Raw genomic sequence first — 25,876 nt, forward strand, 5'->3', positions numbered from 1 at the left:
ACTTTAAGTTATTCAACATTGTAATATGATGTTACAAAAGCTTTTTATCTCAGATAAATTCTGCTATTTGAATGTGTTTAACATCAAATAAAAAAGTACTCAAATGGTAAAAAAATTGATAATAGTAATAATAGTAATAACAATAACAATAATAATAATAATAATAATAGTAATAATAAAATAATAATAACAATAATAATAATAGTAATAGTAATAATAACAATATTAATATTAATAATAATAATAATAGGACTGTTTTTGCTGTGCTTTGGAGTAAATGCAGGTTTGGTGAGCAGAAGAGACTTAAATGAAGAAGAAACTTAATAAGAGTTAGCTTAATAGATAGTGTTTTTTTTCCCTATAAAAAATTATTGTGTTAAAATCAAAGATATTTTAATTATTTTAGATGTTGTAAATTTCTTTGTTAGTCACTATTTTATCATTTATTTTGTAAAGTACTGTTAACATTTTAAAAAATTATATACAATTGAAGTCAGAAGTATTAGCCCCCCTGTTAATTTTTTTCAACACATTTCTAAACATAATAGTTTTAATAATTAATTACTAATAACTTATTTATTTTATCTTTGCCATGATGACAATAAAGAATATATTTCTGGATATTTTTCAAGACACTTCTGTACAGCTTAAAATGACATTTAAAGGCTTAACTAGGTTAATTAGGCTAACTAGGCAGGTTAGGGTAATTATGCAAGTCATTGTATAAAGATGGTTTGTTAAAAGGGGCTGGTTAAATTGCTTAAAGGGGCTAATAATTTTGACCTTAAAATGGTTTATAAACATTTAAAAACTGCTTTTATTCTAGCCAAAATAAAACAAATAAGACTTTCACCAAAAGAAAAAATATTATCAGACATACTGTGGAAATTTCCTTGCTCTGTTAAACATCATTTGGCAAATATTTAAAAGAGAAAAAAAATCAAAGGTGGGCTATATATATATTATTTTGTTCATTTATTTATTTATGACTTTTGCTTGAAATAACAAGATAGTATCAAGTTTTTAGACATGGTCCTGTCTTTAGAGGTGTCAAGATGTTAATTTACCGACCTTGATTTTCAGTCAGCATTATTGTTTATGACAGTTGCCATTTTCTTAAAAATACTCTAAAAAAAAGACATTATTTTTTATTTAAAATTTAGAAAAAAATGTTATCAGACCTTTATAGAATAACATGCTTATTAACATTTTACTTAAATCCAGACAAACAGACTCATTGGTCTCTTATTTTTTCCGCCACTACTGTATTTAGTTGGGATTGTTATAAATAAAGTATATTCATTGTTATCAGCAAATAAATAAATGTATATAAAATATATATAAATAAATAAATAAATATAAATAAATATGCATATATATGTATATATATATATATATATATATATATATATATATATATATATATATATATATATATATATATATATATATATAAAATGAATAAATAAATGTATATAAAATATATAAATAAATAAATGTATATAAAATAAATTAATAAATAAATAAATAAATATGCAAATAAATTAATAAATAAATAAATGTATATAAAATGTATATAAATTTACACAAATGTTGCGGGGGAAAGTAAAAGTTTATTTCCCTCTTCAAATGTTTATTTATTTCTTGAACATAGTTCCGGATTTACTTTTCCTCAAGTCAACATGCTAATGAGCAGGGCTGCTGCTGGCCAGAAGGGTGCCCTATGCAAAATTTTACTGTGGTGCCCCCACAGAGGAACAAAATCACACAAACAAAACACATTCCTAATTTCAAACATGTACAAAAGGTAAGGAATAAAGCCCTCTCTGTACCTGTAGAGATTGACGGTCCTCAGTGCTGCATTCTGTCTGTACCTGTGCAGCTGCTGGTGTCTCTGGAGCAGTGCTGGATCAGGCCGCCTCATCTTCTTTTGTAACAAATTTTGGCATTGACCTCCATGTACAATACAGAAGAAATTAGTCATTTAAAGAAAAACTCATGACATACTATTAAAACAATAGGCAGGTCAAGCACTTCATAATGTTTACAAACTACAATCAAAATGTGGATTTAATCTGCACTGTAATCTATGGTGACAAAAGCTGACCCTTTCTTTCAGTATAAATCAAAGACAAGTGTGTTTTTAAGAATTAATTAGTGTATTTTTGAACAAAAACTTTAACATTCGGAAAAAATTTATTATTATTATTGATTATTATTGCAATAAAAATGGTTTCTGGCATGTGGCTTACAGTAATTTGACTCATTTATATTATTGATCTTTTAGAAATGACAGAATATTCGTCAGTTTTGTTATTTTATACTGTATTGCACAAAAAGACTAAAGAGACTTTATTGTCATTGCAGCGATACAAGCAACAACAGCAGCAATAAGAAATGTAGAAACAGACAAAACAATAAGTAATGATAACTGCAGTTTGCAAAGAATGATATATAATATATAATTATATAACACAATAACTATGATAAATAAAAGATACAGTGGAATAATTGTGTATGTAGCTGGTGTGCAAACAGAATTGTAAAGTAATGCACGAGTTAATAACAATAATTGAGTTTGTGTAATTATCAGCAACATGGGGAAGAGGGGCAAACGTGAAAAGTCATGGAGCATGTCCCGTCTAAAGCACAATGCAGTTGTGGCAAAGTTTAAACGTTAGCTAGCCTCACTAATTCACTTGTTATTACCTGAAAGTGATGCACACGATTCATCTTGTACTTTCTTCCTCTTCTCGGCTCCAGACCACTGTTGTCTTTTCCTGGGCATAGAGCTGCAACTTACATCAATTATATTCATATGCTGCTATCAGCCGCAGATAAGTGGACAGGGGCGCGCCGCGCGCACATAGCTATGCGCGTGCACGGAAAAAAAAACGTCACGTTTGATTATGAGTCCGTCAAATAATTTTAAAATCTTATAAAATGTATTTAACAACCTATTATCAATTATTATTTACCTGCCCGCACTACTTAATTATTTATTAATGCAGGAATATGAGGATTTTTATTTATTTACTCATTTATTATTTATTATTTTATTTATGCAGGCATTTATGGATTTATTTACTCATTTATTTTTATATTTGCGTATTTATTTGTTGTTTTTGCAGGTTTTGTCCTCCATACCATCGTGCTTTGAGAGCATAATGTCTGCTGATGTCTCATTTAGTTCCTGTTTTCCAATTATGTAAAGCAAATGGCAAATATCTTAAAGTTTTATTGGCTAAAGGAGATGTCATGTGGCATTGCTAAGATTTTACTTTATTGGTTTAATATTATTAATGTTTTTTTTTCTGACGTGAACTGAAACGTGTGACGATTTTCAAGTTCAAAAGTAAAACTATCCTAAATAGGAAAAACGGGGAAAATATTTATTTATTTAGGTTTATGGGCCCTCTATTAATATGCCTAACAATTATTAAAGCATTTTCTGTATTTAATAACAAAGACTGTACAAACATACAGCTTGTGCTGCTCTAATTGACTGAACGCTTAAATCAATTGTTTACATTTAAATGACCCTCGTCATTCTGTCACCGCGGCAACCTGAGTTGGTTTACAAAGTCATCAACCCTGATCAGCGCTACTAAACTCTGAACTAATCTCCTGTCGACTGACTTACATCAATTTGAGAAGTTGTTCATGATGACTCTGCGACGATCAAGAAGGACCAGGACTCTCCCTGGACACCTCAGGGACTTCTTGCTGGAGCGCACCATGTCGGACACCTCCGTGGAGCAGCGACACCTGCGGAACGCGGCTGTCCTTCCTGCCCTCCGTCCTGCAGCTTCCGTCTCCCCAGTGGGTGAGTGTCCACAGGAGGAGCCCCTCTCCATCCACGGTAGGAGTGTGCAGGAATTTCAGACCGTCTACCACAGTGTGATGGACTCCCCCGTGAGGAAGCGTGCAGGTCGGTACACTCTTCAGCACGGACTGGAGGTAAAGCAGCGGCTGTGGGAGAAGCTGGACCGGCCTGCACTGCTGGAGACCGAGCTGCCTGACGGGCGTGTGGTCATCACAGAGGTCAGATCCAGGTCCAGTGTCCCACCTCACATCGTGGTGAACATCAGCAAGGAGCCGCTGCCCAAGGAGCCCCCGAGGAAGAAGCCCAGGCACTGAGCCATCCTAGTGCCAGATGGAGGATCATGGGCACGTATGTACATACTGTATATATTGTATATAGTTACAGAATAAGTTTGCAATACATCAAATTTCACTTTTCATTCAACCTTTTATCACATTGCTGGATGTTTTGGTGATTGTCGGTGCTGTGGCTATGTAGGTTGACATGCGTTTAGGCGGTTTCTTGCGTGTTGCTGGTCTTCTCTGAGTGGTTTTGGCACAATAGTGGTTGTTGTTAGGGTTGTCAGTGTTAGTTGTTGGGTTAGGGTAGGTTAGGGTCCCTCACACGGTTTGCAGCTTGACGTGCTGTGAGGGCTTGTGTGCATCAGTGAAGCTGAGAGCTACGCCACTGGTACTTCACAGCTACCGGTAGGGTCACCCATAGTGGACAGGTCTCAGCTGAGATGCCCGACCAAGACAAACCACCTGATTCTGAACACCAGAAGAAAATAAGCCTGATGCTTATTAAAAAAAAAAAAAAAAAAAAAAAAAATATATATATATATATATATATATATATATATATATATATATATATATATATATGTAAAATAAAATTACAATTTATACACGCACACACACACACACACACACACACACATATATATATATATATATATATATATATATATATATATATATATATATATATATATATATATATATATATAAATTATTCATATTATATAATATAAATTATATATATATACAATAAATAAAAAATAAAATGACAATATTACATTTTATATATATATATATATATATATATATATATATATATATATATATATATATATATATATATATATATATATATATACACACACTGAAAAGTGTAGCCCCCCCATAACCCCCAACCAAAAAAAAAAATTAAATTAAAAGTTTTTGGAAAAAACACTTTTCAGTGCTTTGAAATGGGTGGATCTTCTTTTTTATCAAAACACATAAATAAAATCAATTGATTATTTCAGCAAACATGTAATACTTAAGGCCCTGGGGTAAAATAAAGATAAGGGACCACTTAAAAATATTATTGGTTATCCTGAAATGAATGAATACAAGTTATTGTGAAATTCTGTGTTTAATGTTACAAAATTGACTCAGAAATTACCACCGAAAGAAGATTTCAAGTCATTATTGAGATAAATGTGATAAGAAGTAATCAATTAAACATTTACTGAAAATAGTCTACAATATCAAGAAACTGATACAAATTTAAATGGCACAAAAGTGTGAAAATGATGGCAAAATTATTTTGTGCATGTGAATTATCCCTTTTTTTCAAATAATAATGTTTATTGTACTTTATTGCATTTTAATATGAAAAAATATATAATTTTTTAAAAATGAAATAATCCTCAAAATAAGAATCTAAATCTTTCAGTAGGTGGTAGTAGTGTCTAATGAGTGAGATGATTTGGTCAAACAACTGAATCATTCAACAAAGAAGTAAAGCGCTCTCTGGACTATTTAAAACACGGATTCATTCACAAAGTATAAAGTATATCTTTTGTGGTTATTAAGGTCAAATTTAATGCAATTCTCAGTAAGTTTTGAATAAATAAAAAAGTAAATTTGACCTAATTTACGACATGAATTTCTATAATCTCTGAGTAACCATGAGCATAAGATTAAACTGAGTTCAGAGTTTAATTAAAGAATTATTATTGACCTAGAGATTACTAATACTATATTACTACTACTACTATTAGTGAGGTGCGAGGCCAGACATTTTAAAATAAGTGGACCTTAGTGAAATAGGGTTGGGCCTTAGTGCCTACTCTTAAACTCATTGTATAATAACTAGTTTCTTATATTTATGATCTCTGATAGTAACTGATTTAACGAGTGACAATTTTTACATGCTAATTCATACTAGAATCATGCTAATAGCATGCTAATTCATGCTAGAATCATGCTAATAACATGCTAATTCATACTAGAATCATGCTAGTAACATGCTAATTCATGCTAGAATCATGCTAATAACATGCTAATTCATACTGGAATCATGCTAGTAACATGCTAATTCATGCTAGAATCATGCTAGTAACATGCTAATTCATACTGGAATCATGCTAGTAACATGCTAATTTATGCTAGAATCATGCTAATAACATGCTAATTCATACTGGAATCATGCTAGTAACATGCTAATTCATGCTAGAATCATGCTAATAACATGCTAATTCATACTAGAATCATGCTAGTTCATCCTAGAATCATGCTAGTAACATGCTAATTTATGCTAGAATCATGCTAGTAACATGCTAACTCATGCTAGAATCATGCTAATAACATGCTAACTCATACTAGAATCATGCTAATTCATACTAGAACCATGATAGTAACATGCTAATTCATGCTAGTAACATGCTTATTCATGCTAGAATCATGCTAATAACATGCTAATTCATGCTAGAATCATGCTAATAACATGCTAATTTATACTAGAATCATGCTAGTAACATGCTAATTCATACTAGACTCATGCTAGTGACATGCTAATTCATACTAGAATCATGCTAGTGACAAGCTAGTTCATACTAGAATCTTGCTAATAACATGCTAATTCATGCTAGAATCATGCTAATAACATGCTAATTCATGCTAGAATCATGGTAGTAACATGCTAATTTTACTACAATCATGCTAATAACACACTAATTCATGCTAGAATTATGCTAGTAACATGCTAAATCGTGCTAGAATCATGCTAATTCATGCTAATAACATGCTAATCCATGCTAGAATCGTACTAATAAGATGCTAATTCATGCTAATAACATGCTAATCTATGCTAGAATCATGCTAATAACATGCTACTTATACTTTTTCAAACTGTTTTTAAACTAAATAAACTATTACCAACAGGCTTTGTCAAGCCAGCCTCAAAGTTTGTCTCGACGAACTTTACTGTCTAGTTATTCTTCTTCTTCTGAGACTAAAAAACAAAACGCATCTCCTCCTAGAGCTTTCAAGCTATTACCACCAAACTCACACCAGACCTCCGAACTATTCTGACTCGGGTTGCTATATCTCCTCAGACTGATCCGACTTTCGGTTTTCCGAAAAACGTCCCGGGACTGTCGGAAAAATCCCATAGACTTAACATTGGACCAAACTTTGTGACCTCGTAACTCTGCGTCAGACTGTCGCACAGACTTCCAACTGGGCTCATTTAACTCAGACTATCAAACTGCCAATGACTGATCACCTTTAAACTTTCTAGCCACGCCCTAGCAACCACTTTTGGACCCTAGAAACTGTCCCATAGACTTCCATTCAAAAGACTCTCATTGACTTAACATGGGGTCAAACTTTGTGAGCTCATAACTCTGAATCAGACTGTCCTACAGACTAATGGCTGAGGTCATTTAACTCAGACTACCAAACTACCAATAACTGATGAGCTTTAAACTTTCTAGCCACACCCCTAACTACCACATACTGCACCCTAGCAACTGTCCCATAGACTTCCATTACAAAGACTCTCATTGACTTTACATGGGATCAAACTTTGTGAGCTCATAACTCTCCATCAGACTGTCTTACAGACTAATGGCTGAGCTCATTTAACTCAGTCTAGCCAGCAGCCAATCACTGAAGGCCTTTTAACTTTCTAGCCACACCCCTAACTACCACATACTGCACCCTAGCAACTGTCCCGTAGACTTCTATTCAAAAAACTCTTATTGACTTAACATGGGATCAAACTTTGTGAGCTCATAACTCTGCATCAGACTGTCCTACAGACTAATGGCTGAGCTCATTTAACTCAGACTACCAAACTGCCAATAACTGATGAGCTTTTAACTTTCTAGCCACACCCCTAACTACCACATACTGCACCCTAGCAGCTGTCCCGTAGACTTCCATTACAAAAGACTCTCATTGACTTAACATGGGATCAAACTTTGTGAGCTCATAACTCTGCATCAGACTGTCCTACAGACTAATGGCTGAGCTCATTTAACTCAGTCTAGCCAGCAGCCAATCACTGATGGCCTTTTAACTTTCTAGCCACACCCCTAACTACCACATACTGCACCCTAGCAACTGGCCTATAGACTGTAATTAACTGTGCTATAAAATGCTTATAATTCTAACATACTAATGACATGCCAATCATGCTAGCAACATGCTACTCATATGCTGATCATGCTAATGACATGCTAACTCATACTGGAAACATACTAATGACATGCTAATTTGTACAAGAATCATGCTATTAACATGCTAATTCATACTAGACTCATGTTAATAACTGGCCTACATGCATATCTTTGCTTAGCAGTGTCCTATTGACTTGGGGGATGGCTCATCTGACTCAGACAACCAATGAGCATGTCAATATGATAATGAAGCTCACAAGCCACGCCCCCAAATTGATTCCATAGACTTCCATTAAAATAGGCCAAGATGCATATCTTTGCATAGCAGTGTCATAGAGACATGGGGGTTGGTTCATTTGACTTAGACCGCCAACCACATTTAAGTGCACTCTGTAACCTCGCCCATAGCAACAAAACAGAGTACCCTAGCAACCATTCATCAACAGCTATATCTCAGCATCAGAACATCGTAGAGACTTGGAGATTGGCTCGTTTGACTCATGCTAGCCAACGGAACTTCCTAAATGCTACACATGCTGGCAGTGATTAGCTACATGCTAATATTGACTAGCCAAGTACTGTAACTTGCTAGAAATGCTTACTAAGTATAAATGTTTTATCAAGCATGTATGTGAGGTTTGCCTAGTAACCAACCAGGGTACCCTAGCAACTGCCTAGCAACCACCCAAATTACCCTAGCAACCGCCTAGCAACCACCTAGCAACGGCCTAGTAATGCCTTAGTAAGGGCCTAGCGACCACTCAGGACACCCTAGCAACCGCCTAGCAACGCCTTAGCAACCACTCAGAATATCTTAGCAACCACCTAGCAACACCTTAGCAACCACCCAGCAACCACTTGGGACACCTTAGCAACCGCCTAGCAACACCTTAGCAACCACCTAGCAACCACTCATAACACCCTAGCAACTGCCTAGCAACGCCTTAGCAACCACCTAGCAACCACTCAGGACACCCTAGCAACCACCTAGCAACACCTTAGCAACCACCTAGCAACCACTCAGGACACCCTAGCAACCACCTAGCAACGCCTTAGCAACCACTCAGAACACCCTAGCAACCATCTAGCAACCACTTAGGATACCTTAGCAACCACCTAGCAACACCTTAGCAACCACCTAGCAACCACTCAAAACACCCTAGCAACCGCCTAGCAACACTTTAGGAACCACCTAGCAACCACTTAGGACACCCTAGCAACCGTCTAGCAACACCTTAGCAACCACCTAGCAACACCTTAGCACATGCTAATTCATGCTAGAATCATGCTAACAACATGCTAACTTCATGCTAGAATAATGCTAATTCATGCTAAAATCGTGCTAGTAACATGCTAATTCATGCTAGAATCATGCTAGTAACATGCTAATTCATACTGGAATCATGCTAGTAACATGCTAATTCATGCTAGAATCATGCTAATAACATGCTAATTCATACTGGAATCTTGCTAGTAACATGCTAATTCATGCTAGAGTCATGCTAGTAACATGCTTATTCATGCTAGAATCATGCTAATAACATGCTAATTTATACTAGAATCATGCTAGTAACATGCTAATTCATACTAGACTCATGCTAGTGACATGCTAATTCATACTAGAATCATGCTAATAACATGCTAATTCATACTAGAATCATGCTAATGACATGCTAATCCATACTAGACTCATGCTAGTAACATGCTAATTCATACTGGAATCATGCTAGTAACATGCTAATTCATGCTAGAATCATGCTAATAACATGCTAATTCATACTGGAATCATGCTAGTAACATGCCAGTTCATCCTAGAATCATGCTAGTAACATGCTAACTCATGCTAGAATCATGCTAATAACATGATAACTCATTCTAGAATCATGCTAATAACATGCTAATTCATACTAGAATCATGCTAATTCATACTAGAATCATGTTAGTAACAGGCTAATTCATGCTAGAATAATGCTAGTAACTTGCTTATTCATGCTAGAATCATGCTAATAACATGCTAATTTATACTAGAATCATGCTAGTAACATGCTAATTCATACTAGACTCATGCTAGTGACATGCTAATTCATACAAAAATCATGCTAATAACATGCTACTTCATGCTAGAAAAACACTAGTAACATGCTAATTTTACTACAATCATGTTAATAACACAGTAATTCATGCTAGAATTATGCTAGTAACATGCTAAATCGTGCTAGAATCATGCTAATAACATGCTAATCCATGCTAGAATGGTACTAATAAGATGCTAATTCATGCTAATAACTTGCTAATCTATGCTAGAATCATGCTAATAACATGCTACTTATACTTTTTCAAACTGTTTTTAAACTAAATAAACTATTACCAACAGGCTTTGTCAAGCCAGCCTCAAAGTTTGTCTCGACGAACTTTACTGTCTAGTTATTATTAGGCTGGCTTGTCAAAGCCAGACTACTGTTCTACTATTTAAACTTATTATTATTATTAATTTTATTATTATTCTTCTTCTGAGACTAAAATTCAAACTCTATCTACTCCTTGAACTTTCAAGCTATTACCACCAAACTCACACCAGACCTCCAAACTGGTCTGACTCGGTATGCCATATCTCCTCAGACTGATCCAACTTTCGGTTTTCCGAAAAACGTCCCGGGACTGTCGGAAAAATCCCATAGACTTAACATTGGACCAAACTTTGTGACCTCGTAACTCTGCATCAGACTGTCGCACAGAACTCTAACTGAGCTCATTTAATTCAGACTATCAAACTGCCAATGACTGATCACCTTTAAACTTTCTAGCCACGCCCTAGCAACCACTTTTGGACCCTAGTAACTGTCCCATAGACTTCCATTCAAAAGACTCTCATTGACTTAACATGGGATCAAACCTTGTGAGCTCATAACTCTGCATCAGACTGTCCTACAGACTAATGGCTGAGCTCATTTAACTCTGACTACCAAACTGCCAATAACTGATGAGCTTTTACCTTTCTAGCCACACCCTTAACTACCACATACTGCACCCTAGCAACTGTCCCGTAGACTTCCATTCAAAAAACTCTTATTGACTTAACATTGGACCAAACTTTGTGAGCTCATAACTCCGCATCAGACTGTCCTACAGACTAATGGCTAAGCTCATTTAACTCAGACTACCAAACTGCCAATAACTGATGAGCTTTTACCTTTCTAGCCACACCCCTAACTACCACATACTGCACCCTAGCAGCTGTCCCGTAGACTTCCATTACAAAAAAATCTCATTGACTTTACATGGGATCAAACTTTGTGAGCTCATAACTCTGCATCAGACTGTCCTACAGACTAATGGCTGAGCTCATTTAACTCCAACTACCAATCTGCCAATAACTGATGAGCTTTTAACTTTCTAGCCACTCCCCTAACTACCACATACTGCACCCTAGCAACTGTCCCGTAGACTTCCATTACAAAAGACTCTCATTGACTTTACATGGGATCAAACTTTGTGAGCTCATAACTCTGCATCAGACTGTCCTACAGACTAATGGCTGAGCTTATTTAACTCAGACTACCAAACTACCAATAACTGATGAGCTTTTAACTTTCTAGCCACACCCCTAACTACCACATACTGCACCCTAGCAACTGTCCTATAGACTGTAATTAGCTGTGCTATCAAATGCTTATAATTCTAACATACTAATGACATGCCAATCATGCTAGCAACATGCTACTCATATGCTAATCATGCTAATAACATGCTAACTCATACTGGAAACATGCTAATGACATGCTAATTTGTACAAGAATCATGCTAGTAACATGCTAATTCATACTAGACTCATGTTAATAACTGGCCTACATGCATATCTTTGCTTAGCAGTGTCCTATTGACTTGGGGGATGGCTCATCTGACTCAGACAACCAATGAGCATCTCAATATGATAATGAAGCTCACAAGCCACGCCCCCAAATTGATTCCATAGACTTCCATTAAAATAGGCCAAGATGCATATCTTTGCATAGCAGTGTCATAGAGACATGGGGGTTGTTTCATTTGACTAAGACAACCAACCACATTCAAGTTCACTCTGTAACCTCGCCCATAGCAACAAAACAGAGTACCCTAGCAACCATTCATCAACAGCTATATCTCAGCATTAGAACATCGTAGAGACTTGGAGATTTGCTCGTTTGACTCATGCTAGCAAACGGAACTTCCTAAATGCTACACATGCTAGCAGTGATTAGCTACATGCTAATATTGACTAGCCAAGTACTGTAACTTGCTAGAAATGCTTACTAAGTATAAATGTTTTATCAAGCATGCATGTGAGGCTTGCCTAGTAACCAACCAGGGTACCCTAGCAACTGCCTAGCAACCACCCAAATTACCCTAGCAACCGCCTAGCAACCACCTAGCAACGGCCAAGTAATGCCTTAGTAAGGGCCTAGCGACCACTCAGGACACCCTAGCAACCGCCTAGCAACGCCTTAGCAACCACTCAGAATACCTTAGCTACCACCTAGCAACACCTTAGCAACCACCTAGCAACCACTTGGGATACCTTAGCAACCGCCTAGCAACACTTTAGCAACCACCTAGCAACCACTCATAACACCCTAGCAACTGCCTAGCAACGCCTTAGCAACCACCTAGCAACCACTCAGGACACCCTAGCAACCACCTAGCAACACCTTAGCAACCACCTAGCAACCACTCAGGACACCCTAGCAACCGCCTAGCAACGCCTTAGCAACCACTCAGAATACCCTAGCAACCATCTAGCAACCACTTAGGACACCTTAGCAACCACCTAGCAACCACTCAAAACACCCTAGCAACCGCCTAGCAACACCTTAGCAACCACCTAGCAACCACTTAGGACACCCTAGCAACCGTCTAGCAACACCTTAGCAACCACCTAGCAACACCTTAGCACAAGCTAATTCATGCTAGAATCATGCTAACAACATGCTAACTTCTTGTTAGAATCATGCTAATTCATGCTAAAATCGTGCTAGTAACATGCTAATTCATGCTAAAATCATGCTAGTAACATGCTAATTCATACTGGAATCATACTAGTAACATGCTAATTCATGCTAGAATCATGCTAATAACATGCTAATTCATACTGGAATCTTGCTAGTAACATGCTAATTCATGCTAGAATCATGCTAATAACATGCTAATTCATACTAGAATCATGCTTATGACATGCTAATTCATACTAGACTCATGCTAGTAACATGCTAATTCATACTGGAATCATGCTTGTAACATGCTAATTCATGCTAGAATCATGCTAATAACATGTTAATTCATACTGGAATCATGCTAGTTCATCCTAGAATCATGCTAGTAACATGCTAACTCATGCTAGAATCATGCTAATAACATGCTAACTCATACTAGAATCATGCTAATAACATACTAATTCATGCTAGAGTCATGCTAGTAACATGCTTTATCATGCTAGAATCATGCTAATAACATGCTAATTTACACTAGAATCATGCTAGTAACATGCTAATTCATACTAGACTCATGCTAGTGACATGCTAATTCATACTAGAATCATGGTAATAACATGCTAATTCATGCTAGAATCATGCTAATAACATGCTAATTTGTACTAGAATCATGCTAGTAACATGTTAATTCATACTAGACTCATGCTAGTGACATGCTAATTCATACTAGAATCATGCTAGTGACATGCTAGTTCATACTAGAATTTTGCTAATAACATGCTAATTCATGCTAGAATCATGCTAATAACATGCTAATTCATGCTAGAATCATGGTAGTAACATGTTCATTTTACTACAATCATGCTAATAACACACTAATTCATGTTAGAATTATGCTAGTAACATGCTAAATCGTGCTAGAATCATGCTAATTCATGCTAATAACATGCTAATCCATGCTAGAAACGTACTAATAAGATGCTAATTCATGCTAATAACATGCTAATCTATGCTAGAATCATGCTAATAACATGCTACTTATACTTTTTCAATCTGTTTTTAAACTAAACAAACTATTACCAACAGGCTTTGTCAAGCCAGCCTCAAAGTTTGTCTCGACGAACTTTACTGTCTAGTTTTTATTTATTATTCTTCTTCTGAGACTAAAATTCAAAATCTATCTGCTCCTTGAACTTTCAAACTATTACCACCAAACTCACACCAGACCTCCAAACTATTCTGACTCGGTATGCTATATCTCCTCAGACTGATTGGACTTTCGGTTTTCCGAAAAACGTCCCGGGACTGTCAGAAAAATCCCATAGACTTAACATTGGACCAAACTTTGTGACCTCGTAACTCTGCGTCAGACTGTCGCACAGAACTCTAACTGAGCTCATTTAACTCAGACTATCAAACTGTCAATGACTGATCACCTTTAAACTTTCTAGCCACGCCCTAGCAACCACTTTTGGACCCTAGTAACTGTCCCATAGACTTCAATTCAAAAGACTCTCATTGACTTAACATGGGATCAAACTTTGTGAGTTCATAACTCTGAATCAGACTGTCCTACAGACTAATGGCTGAGCTCATTTAACTCAGACTACCAAACTGCCAATAACTGATGAGCTTTTACCTTTCTAGCCACACCCCTAACTACCACATACTGCACCCCAGCAGCTGTCCCGTAGACTTCCATTACAAAAGACTCTCATTGACTTTACATGGGATCAAACTTTGTGAGCTCATAACTCTGCATCAGACTGTCCTACAGACTAATGGCTGAGCTCATTTAACTCCAACTACCAATCTGCCAATAACTGATGAGCTTTTAATTTTCTAGCCACACCCCTAACTACCACATACTGCACCCTAGCAACTGTCCCGTAGACTTCCATTACAAAAGACTCTCATTGACTTAACATGGGATCAAACTTTGTGAGCTCATAACTCTGCATCAGACTGTCATAGAGACTAATGGCTGGGCTCATTTAACTCAGTCTAGCCAGCAGCCAATCACTGATGGCCTTTTAACTTTCTAGCCACACCCCTAACTACCACATACTGCACCCTAGCAACTGTCCTATAGACTGTAACTAGCTGTGCTTTCAAATGCTTATAATTCTAACATACTAATGACATGCCAATCATGCTAGCAACATGCTACTTATATGCTAATCATGCTAATGACGTGCTAACTCATACTGGAAACATGCTAATGACATGCTAATTTGTACTAGAATCATGCTAGTAACATGCTAATTCATACCAGACTCATGTTAATAACTGGCCTACATGCATATCTTTGCTTAGCAGTGTCCTATTGACTTGGGGGATGGCTCATCTGACTCAGACAACCAATGAGCATCTCAATATGATAATGAAGCTCACAAGCCACGCCCCCAAATTGATTCCATAGACTTCCATTAAAATAGGCCAAGATGCATATCTTTGCATAGCAGTGTCATAGAGACATGGGGGTTGGTTCATTTGACTTAGACAGCCAACCACATTCAAGTGCACTCTGTAACCTCGCCCATAGCAACAAAACAGAGTACCCTAGCAACCATTCATCAACAGCTATATCTCAGCATCAGAACATCGTAGAGACTTGGAGATTGGCTCGTTTGACTCATGCTAGCAAACAGAACTTCCTAAATGCTACACATGCTAGCAGTGATTAGCTACATGCTAATATTGACTAGCCAAGTACTGTAACTTGCTAGAAATGCTTACTAAGTATAAATGTTTTATCAAGCATGTATGTGAGGCTTGCCTAGTAACCAACCAGGGTACCCTAGCAACTGCCTAGCAACCACCCAAATTACCCTAGCAACCGCCTAGCAACCACCTAGCAACGGCCTAGTAATGCCTTAGTAAGGGCCTAGCGACCACTCAGGACACCCTAGCAACCGCCTAGCAACGCCTTAGCAACCACTCAGAATACCTTAGCAACCACCTAGCAACACCTTAGCAACCACCTAGCAACCACTTGGGACACCCTAGCAACCGCCTAGCAACACCTTAGCAACCACCTAGCAACCACTCATAACACCCTAGCAACTGCCTAGCAACGCCTTAGCAACCACCTAGCAACCACTCAGGACACCCTAGCAACCACCTAGCAATACCTTAGCAACCACATAGCAACCACTCAGAACACCCTAGCAACCACCTAGCAACGCCTTAGCAACCACTCAGAATACCCTAGCAACCATCTAGCAACCACTTAGGACACCTTAGCAACCACCTAGCAACACCTTAGCAACCACCTAGCAACCACTCAAAACACCTTAGCAACCGCCTAGCAACACCTTAGCAACCACCTAGCAACCACTTAGGACACCCTAGCAACCGTCTATCAACACCTTAGCAACCACCTAGCAACACCTTAGCACATGCTAATTCGTGCTAGAATCATGTTAACAACATGCTAATTCATGCTAGAATCATGCTAACAACATGCTAACTTCATGCTAGAATCATGCTAATTCATGCTAAAATCGTGCTAGTAACATGCTAATTCATGCTAGAATCATGCTAGTAACATGCTAATTCATACTGGAATCATGCTAGTAACATGCTAATTCATGCTAGAATCATGCTAATAACATGCTAATTCATACTGGAATCATGCTAGTAACATGCTAATTCATGCTAGAATCATGCTAATAACATGCTAATTCATACTAGACTCATGCTAGTAACATGCTAACTCATACTGGAATCATGCTAGTAACATGCTAATTCATGCTAGAATCATGCTAATAACATGCTAATTCACACTGGAATCATGCTAGTAACATGCTAGTTCATCCTAGAATCATGCTAGTAACATGCTAATTTATGCTAGAATCATGCTAGTAACATGCTAACTCATGCTAGAATCATGCTAATAACATGCTAACTCATACTAGAATCATGCTAATAACATGCTAATTCACACTAGAATCATGCTAATTCATGCTAGAATCATGCTAGTAACATGCTAATTCATGCTAGAATCATGCTAGTAACATGCTTATTCATGCTAGAATCATGCTAATAACATGCTAATTTAGACTAGAATCATGCTAGTAACATGCTAATTCATACTAGACTCATGCTAGTGACATGCTAATTCATACTAGAATCATGCTAATAGCATGCTAATTCATGCTAGAATCATGCTAATAACATGCTAATTTATACTAGAATCATGCTAGTAACATGCTAATTCATACTAGACTCATGCTAGTGACATGCTAATTCATACTAGAATCATGCTAGTGACATGCTAGTTCATACTAGAATCTTGCTAATAACATGCTAATTCATGCTAGAATCATGCTAATAACATGCTAATTCATGCTAGAATCATGGTAGTAACATGCTAATTTTACTACAATCATGCTAATAACACACTAATTCATGCTAGAATTATGCTAGTAACATGCTAAATCGTGCTAGAATCATGCTAATTCATGCTAATAACATGCTAATCCATGCTAAAATCGTACTTATAAGATGCTAATTCATGCTAATAACATGCTAATCTATGCTAGAATCATGCTATTAACATGCTACTTATACTTTATCAAACTGTTTTTAAACTAAATAAACTATTACCAACAGGCTTTGTCAAGCCAGCCTCAAAGTTTGTCTCGACGAACTTTACTGTCTAGTTAGGCTGGCTTGTGTAGCAAGCCAGACTACTGTTATCCTATTAAACTTATTATTATTTTTCTATATTATTATTCTTCTTCTGAGACTAAAAATTAAACTCTATCTCGTCCTAGGCCATTCAAGCTATGACCATCAAACTTGGGTCAGACCTCCGAACTATTCTGACTCGAGTTGCTATATCTTTTCCGACTGATCCGACTTTCGGTTTTCCGAAAAACGTCCCGGGACCGTCGGAAAAATCCCATAGACGTAACATTGGATCAAACTTTGTGACCTCATAACTCTGCATCAGAATGTCACACAGACTTCTAACTGGACTCATTTAACTCAGACTATCAAACTGCCGATGACTGATCACCGTTAAACTTTCTGGCCACGCCCTAGCAACCACTTTTGGACCCTAGAAACCGTCCCATAGACTTCCATTGCAAAAGACTCTCATTGACTTAACATGGGATCAAACTTTGTGAGCTCATAACTCTGCATCAAACTGTCCTACAGACTAATGGCTGAGCTCATTTAACTCAGTCTAGCCAGCAGCCAATTACTGATGGCCTTTTAACTTTCTAGCCACACCCTAACAACCAAATACTGCACCCTAGCAACTGTCCAATAGACTGCCATTAAAGAGGTTCAGACTGATATTGTCATGCTGCAGTGTGATAGAGACATGGGGCTTGTTTTTAACTGTTCATACTGGCAAGAAGCTTTGATACATCATCAGTCTAAGCTGTCAATCAACTCCATAGCAACAAAACAGACTAACCTAGCAACGATATAACACCAGCTATATCTCAGCATCAGAACATCGTAGAGAGGCGGGGGTTGGCTTGTTTGACTCATGTTCGCACACTATCTATCTATCTATCTATCTATCTATCTATCTATCTATCTATCTATCTATCTATCTATCTATCTATCTATCTATCTACCTCTATCTATCTAACAACATGCTAATTTATGCTAGACTCATGCTAGTCACATGATAATTCATACTAGAATCATGCTAACAACATGCTAATTCATGCTAGAATCATGCTAGTCAAATGCTAATTCATGCTAGAATCATGCTAATAACATGCTAATTCATGCTAGAATCATGCTAGTAACATGCTAATTCATGTTAGAATCATGCTAACAACATGCTAATTCATGCTAGAATCATGCTAGTAACATGCTAATTCATGCTAGAAGCATGCTAACAACATGCTAATTCATGCTAGAATCATGCTAGTAACATGCTAATTCATGCTAGAATCATGCTAGTAACATGCTAATTCATGCTAGAATCATGCTAATTCATGCTAGAAGTATGCTAACAACATGCTAATTCATGCTAGAATCACGCTAGTCAAATGCTAATTCATGCTAGAATCATGCTAATAACATGCTAATTCATGCTAGAATCATGCTAGTAACATGCTAATTCATGCTAGAAGCATGCTAACAACATGCTAAATCATGCTAGAATCATGCTAGTAACATGCTAATTCATGCTAGAATCATGCTAGTTACATGCTAATTCATGCTAGAATCATGCTAACAACATGCTAATTCATGCTAGAATTATGCTAACAACATGCTAATTCATGCTAAAATCATGCTAGTAACATGCTAATTCATGTTAAAATCATGCTAGTAACATGCTAATTCATGCTAGAATCATGCTAGTAACATGCTAATTCATGCTAGAATCGTGCTAACAACATGCTAATTCATGCTAGAATCATGCGAACAACATGCTAATTCATGCTAGAATCATGCTAGTAACATGCTAATTTATGCTAAAATCATGCTAACAACATGCTAATTCATGCTAAAATCATGCTAGAATCATGCTATTAACATGCTATTTTCACGTTAAAATCATGCTAATAACATGCTTATCTATCTATCTATCTATCTATCTATCTATCTATCTATCTATCTATCTATCTATCTATCTATCTATCTTTTCATAGTTTTTAAAACTGTTTAAACTAAATAAACTATTACCGTCAGGCTTTCACAAGCCAGCCTCAAAGTTTGTTCTCAAACTTTAAGAATCTAGTTATTATTAGGCTGGCTTGTGTAGCAAGCCAGACTATTGTTATCCTATTTTTCTTCTGAGACTAAAAATTAAACTCTATCTCCTCCTAGAGCTTTCAAGCTATGACCACCAAACTCACACCAGACCTCCAAACTTGTCTGACTCGGGTTGCTATATCTTTTCCGACTGATCCGACTTTTGGTTTTCCGAAAAACGTCCCGGGACCGTCTGAAAAATCCCATTGACTTAACATTGGACCAAACTTTGTGACCTCATAAGTCTGCATCAGACTGTCCTACAGGCTTCTAACTGGGCTCATTTAACTCAGACTATCTAACTGCCAATAACTGATGAGCTTTAACTTTCTGGCCACACCCTAGCAACCACTTTTGGGACCCTAGAAACTGTCCCATAGACTTCCACTGCAAAAGACTCTCATTGACTTTACATTGGGTCAAACTTTGTGAGCTCATAACTCTACATCAGACTGTCGCACAGACTTCTAACTGGGCTCATTTAACTCAGACTACCAAACTACCAATAACTGATGAGCTTTTAACTTTTTAGCCACACCCCTAACAACCAGATATGGTACCCTAGCAACGGTCCCATAGACCTCCATTATAGAGGTTCAGATTGATATTGTCATGCTGCAGTGTGATAGAGACATGTGTGTTGCTTTTAACTGTTCATACTGGCAAGAAGCTTTGATACATCATCAGTCAACAAAACAGACTAACCTAGCAACGATATAACAGCAGCTATATCTCAGTACCAGAAAATCGTAGAGAAGCGGGGGTTGGCTTGTTTGACTTATGCCAGCACACCATCCATCCATCCATCCCTCCATCATCTATCTATCTATCTATCTATCTATCTATCTATCTATCTATCTATCTATCTATCTATCTATCTATCTATCTTTTCATACTTTTTAAAACTGTTTAAAATAAATAAACTATTACCGTCAGGCTTTCACAAGCCAGCCTCAAAGTTTGTTCTCAAACTTTAAGAATCTAGTTCTTCTTCTTTCTTCTGAGACTAATTTTAAAGTCTATCTCCTCCTAACCCTTTCAAGCTTCATACCTCAAACTTTCGTCAAACCTTCAAACTGGTCTGACTCGGGTTGCTATATCTTTTCCGACTGATCCGACTTTCGGTTTTCCGAAAAACGACCCGGAAAATTCCCAAAATTCCCATTGACTTAACATTGGGTCAAACTTTGTGACCTCATAACTCTGCATCAGACGTTCCTACAGACTTCTAACTGGGCTCATTTAACTCAGTCTAGCCAGCAGCCAATAACTGATGACCTTTAAACTTACTAGCCACTCCCTAGCAACCACTTTTGGCACCCTAGCAACTGTCCCATAGACTTCCATTGTAAAAGACTGCCATTGACTTAACATTGAGTCAACCTTTGTGAGCTCATAACTCTGCATCAGACTGTCCTACAGACTAGAGTCAGGCCTCATTCAACTCAGTCTTGTCAGCAGCCAATAACTGATGACCTTTAAACTTACTAGCCACTCCCTAGCAACCACTTATGGCACCCTAGCAACTGTCCCGTAGACTTCCATTCAAAAGACTCTCATTGACTTAACATGGGATCAAACTTTGTGAGCTCATAACTCTGCATCAGACTGTCATAGAGACTAATGGCTGAGCTCAATTAACTCAGTCTAGCCAGCAGCCAATCACTGATGGCCTTTTAACTTTCTAGCCACACCCCTAACTACCACATACTGCACCCTAGCAACTGTCCCGTAGACTTCCATTACAAAAGACTCTCATTGACTTAACATGGGATCAAACTTTGTGACCTCATAACTCTGCATCAGACTGTCATACAGACTAATGGCTGAGCTCATTTAACTCAGTCTAGCCAGCAGCCAATCACTGATGGCCTTTTAACTTTCTAGCCACACCCCTAACTACCACATACTGCACCCTAGCAACTGTCCTATAGAATGTAATTAGCTGTGCTATCAAATGCTTACATGCATATCTTTGCATAGCAGTGTCCTATTGACTTGGGGGATGGCTCATCTGACTCAGACAACCAATGAGCATCTCAATATGATAATAAAGCTCACAAGCCACGCCCCCAAATTGATTCCATAGACTTCCATTAAAATAGGCCAAGATGCATATCTTTGCATAGCAGTGTCATAGAGACACGGGGGTTGGTTCATTAGACTAAGACAACCAACCACATTCAAGTTAACTCTGTAACCTCGCCCATAGCAACAAAACAGAGTACCCTAGCAACCATTCATCAACAGCTATATCTCAGCATCAGAACATCGTAGAGACTTGGAGATTGGCTCGTTTGACTCATGCTAGCAAACGAAACTTCCTATATGCTACACATGCTAGCAGTGACTAGCTACATGCTAATATTGACTAGCCAAGTACTGTAACTTGCTAGAAATGCTTACTAAGTATAAATGTTTTATCAAGCATGTATGTGAGGCTTGCCTAGTAACCAACCAGGGTACCCTAGCAACTGCCTAGCAACCACCCAAATTACCCTAGCAACCGCCTAGCAACCACCTAGCAACGGCCTAGTAATGTCTTAGTAAGGGCCTAGTGACCACTCAGGACACCCTAGCAACCGCTTAGCAACCACTCAGAATACCTTAGCAACCACCTAGCAACACCTTAGCAACCACCTAGCAACCACTTGGGACACCTTAGCAACCGCCTAGCAACACCTTAGCAACCACCTAGCAACCACTCAGAACACCCTAGCAACTGCCTAGCAACGCCTTAGCAACCACCTAGCAACCACTCAGGACACCCTAGCAACCACCTAGCAACACCTTAGCAACCACCTAGCAACCACTCAGGACACCCCAGCAACCACCTAGCAACGCCTTAGCAACCACTCAGAACACCCTAGCAACCATCTAGCAACCACTTAGGACACCTTAGCAACCACCTAGCAACACCTTAGCAACCACTCAGAACACCCTAGCAACCGCCTAGCAACACCTTAGCAACCACCTAGCAACCACTTAGGACACCCTAGCAACCGCCTAGCAACACCTTAGCAACCACCTAGCAACACCTTAGCAACCACCTAGCAACCACTCAGGACACCTTAGCAACCACCTAGCAACACCTTAGCAACCACCTAGCAACCACTCAGAACACCCTAGCAACCGCCTAGCAACACCTTAGCAACCACCTAGCGACCACTCAGGACACCTTAGCAACCACCTAGCAACACCTTAGCAACCACCTAGCAACCACTCAGAACACCCTAGCAACCGCCTAGCAACACCCTAGCAACCACCTAGCAACGCCTTAGCAACCACTCAGAATACCCTAGCAACCACCTAGCAACCACTTAGGACACCTTAGCAACCACCTAGCAACCACTCAGAACACCCTAGCAACCGCCTAGCAACACCCTAGCAACCACCTAGCAACGCCTTAGCAACCACTCAGAATACCCTAGCAACCACCTAGCAACCACTCAGAACACCCTAGCAACCGCCTAGCAACACCTTAGCAACCACCTAGCAACCACTCAGAATACCCTAGCGACCACCTTGCAACACCTTAGTAACCACTTAGCAACTAGTCAGAACACCTTAGCAACTGCCTAGCACCACCTTAGCAACCACCTAGCAACCCCTCAAAACACCCTAGCAACCGTCTAGCAACACCCTAGCAACCACCAAGCAAATAGTCAGACCACCTTAGCAACTGCCTTGCACCACCTTAGCAACCACCTAGCAACCACTTAAAACACCCTAGCAACTGCCTAGTAAAATGCTAATTCATGCTAGAATCATGCTAACAACATGCTAATTCATGCTAGAATCATGCTAGTAACATGCTAATTTATGCTAGATGTATGCAAACAACATGCTAATTCATGCTAGAATCATGCTAGTAACATGCTAATTCATGCTATAATCATGCTAACAACATGCTAATTCATGTAAGAATCATGATACTAACATGCTAATTCATGCTAGAATTATCCTAGTAGCATGCTAATTCATGCTAGAATCATGCTAGTAACATGCTAATTCATGCTAGAATCACGCTTACAACATGCTAATTCATGCTAGATTCATGCTAGTAACATGCTAATTCATGCTAGAATCATGCTAACAACATGCTAATTCATGTAAGAATCATGCTACTAACATGCTAATTCATGCTAGTAATATGTTAACTCAAGCTAAAATCATACTAACATTCTATTTACACTTTAAAACCACTTCAAACTTTCAGATTCGGCTTTTCAAGCCACCATAAAGTTTGTCCTCAAACTTTAATATCTAGTTATATAACACAATAACTATGATAAATAAAAGATACAGTGGAATAATTGTGTATGTAGCTGGTGTGCAAACAGAATTGTAAAGTAATGCACGAGTTAATAACAATAATTGAGTTTGTGTAATTATCAGCAACATGGGGAAGAGGGGCAAACGTGAAAAGTCATGGAGCATGTCCCGTCTAAAGCACAATGCAGTTGTGGCAAAGTTTAAACGTTAGCTAGCCTCACTAATTCACTTGTTATTACCTAAAAGTGATGCACACGATTCATCTTGTACTTTCTTCCTCTTCTCGGCTCCAGACCACTGTTGTCTTTTCCTGGGCATAGAGCTGCAACTTACATCAATTATATTCATATGCTGCTATCAGCCGCAGATAAGTGGACAGGGGCGCGCCGCGCGCACATAGCTATGCGCGTGCACGGAAAAAAAAACGTCACGTTTGATTATGAGTCCGTCAAATAATTTTAAAATCTTATAAAATGTATTTAACAACCTATTATCAATTATTATTTACCTGCCCGCACTACTTAAAGAGCCCATATTATGGGTTTTTGAAAATTCCCCTCCATGTAGTGTGTAACACAGCTCTAAGTGAAGTGAAGTATCCAGCTAAGGCTTAAATCTGTAAGAATACAGTGTTTAAAACGGTTGATTCATCTATAAAAGAGTCGACTCATAGTGCTTCAAACGAGTCGCCTTGATACCGACTCATTAGGTGTTTCGCCATGACGTACGAACGAAACCAAGTTATTCACGTGCACGCGCAAACCCGGGAGATTTCAAACCTGAGGCCCCGCCCTCTGACGCAGAAACCCAGACACACACACACACCCACAAACACACGCACACCCACAAACACACGCACACAAACATGCCGGTTAAGTCACACTGCAGATGGACATTATATTGAGTCTCTACCCAAAGATGAAACATCAGCATTATAACCAAGCAGTTGGAAACTTCTGGAAGCTACATGCTACAAAGAATACTTCATCTGAGTTTGTTAAAGGAAGGATCAGTAAAGAGTAACTGCTGGACGTCAGGATGGGTTTCTTCCTCCATTTCTCAAGTGTAAGTACGTGCGGTTAAAGTTGTTGCCTCGTTTACTCTAGGTTGCAAATGTATTTAGTTGTGATTTGTTACTTGTAACCGCGTGTACTGTATCAGGTTAACTGGCTATATTCTCTTATTGCGTGCAAAGTCACGTTTAAAACGCGACGCGTGCTGTTTGTTTATGGAGCTCCGTGCTAGAGTTCTGCTCCCGCGATTTATTCGGAAATTTATTCCCGCGCCGCAGAAATCTGGCGCGGGGACAGCCGCGGGAATAAATTTCCGAATAAATCGCGGGAGCGGTCGGTAACGGGTTTAATTTGGGACGGGAGCGGGCTGTCTAGCAATATCACGGATATTGCTATGCGAATTAGAAAGAGAGAGTCTGCGTGGTGCTTGTGTGTGTGTTAGTGCGCGCGTATGAGAGAGAGCGAGAGAGAGAGAGAGAGCGAAGACAGCTTGGCTGTCTGGACTGTATACTGGGTGATTTTTGGTTGTGTTCTCCGCTCTAGCGGGACCGGGCGCGGCGGGCAGAAAACGGAGCGGGTTCTCAGGCTAAAACCTGGCGGGTGCGGGCGGAAGCGGGAGCGTTGTCATCCGGAG

The 25,876-nt window shown here is 38.4% G+C and overlaps 1 protein-coding gene and 1 long non-coding RNA gene across 3 annotated transcripts in view; one reads left to right on the plus strand and one right to left on the minus strand.

Moving 5' to 3' along the window:
- Nucleotides 1-14,379: 14,379 nt before the first annotated feature.
- On the minus strand, nt 14,380-23,303 carry LOC147836068 (uncharacterized). Its single transcript, XR_015496033.1, has 5 exons — nt 22,929-23,303; nt 20,927-22,831; nt 17,417-17,894; nt 16,173-16,850; nt 14,380-16,130 (listed from the first exon to the last, which is right to left on the minus strand). It is a non-coding gene; the product is annotated as an uncharacterized LOC147836068 (long non-coding RNA).
- Nucleotides 23,304-24,997: 1,694 nt separating this feature from the next.
- Nucleotides 24,998-25,876, plus strand: part of esyt2b (extended synaptotagmin-like protein 2b) — an 846,120-nt gene continuing 845,241 nt past the window's right edge. For both annotated transcript variants that reach the window (XM_087261605.1, XM_087261607.1), the window contains exon 1: nt 24,998-25,294. In XM_087261605.1, the coding sequence (XP_087117731.1) occupies nt 25,268-25,294 (27 nt within the window). In that variant the 5' untranslated portion in view covers nt 24,998-25,267. The remainder of the gene's footprint in view (nt 25,295-25,876) is intronic.

The sequence above is a fragment of the Danio rerio genome, chromosome 7 (genome assembly GCF_052040795.2).
Source record: "Danio rerio strain M-AB ecotype USA chromosome 7, GRCz13ab, whole genome shotgun sequence".
In the NCBI taxonomy this organism is placed as follows: Eukaryota; Metazoa; Chordata; class Actinopteri; order Cypriniformes; family Danionidae; genus Danio; species Danio rerio.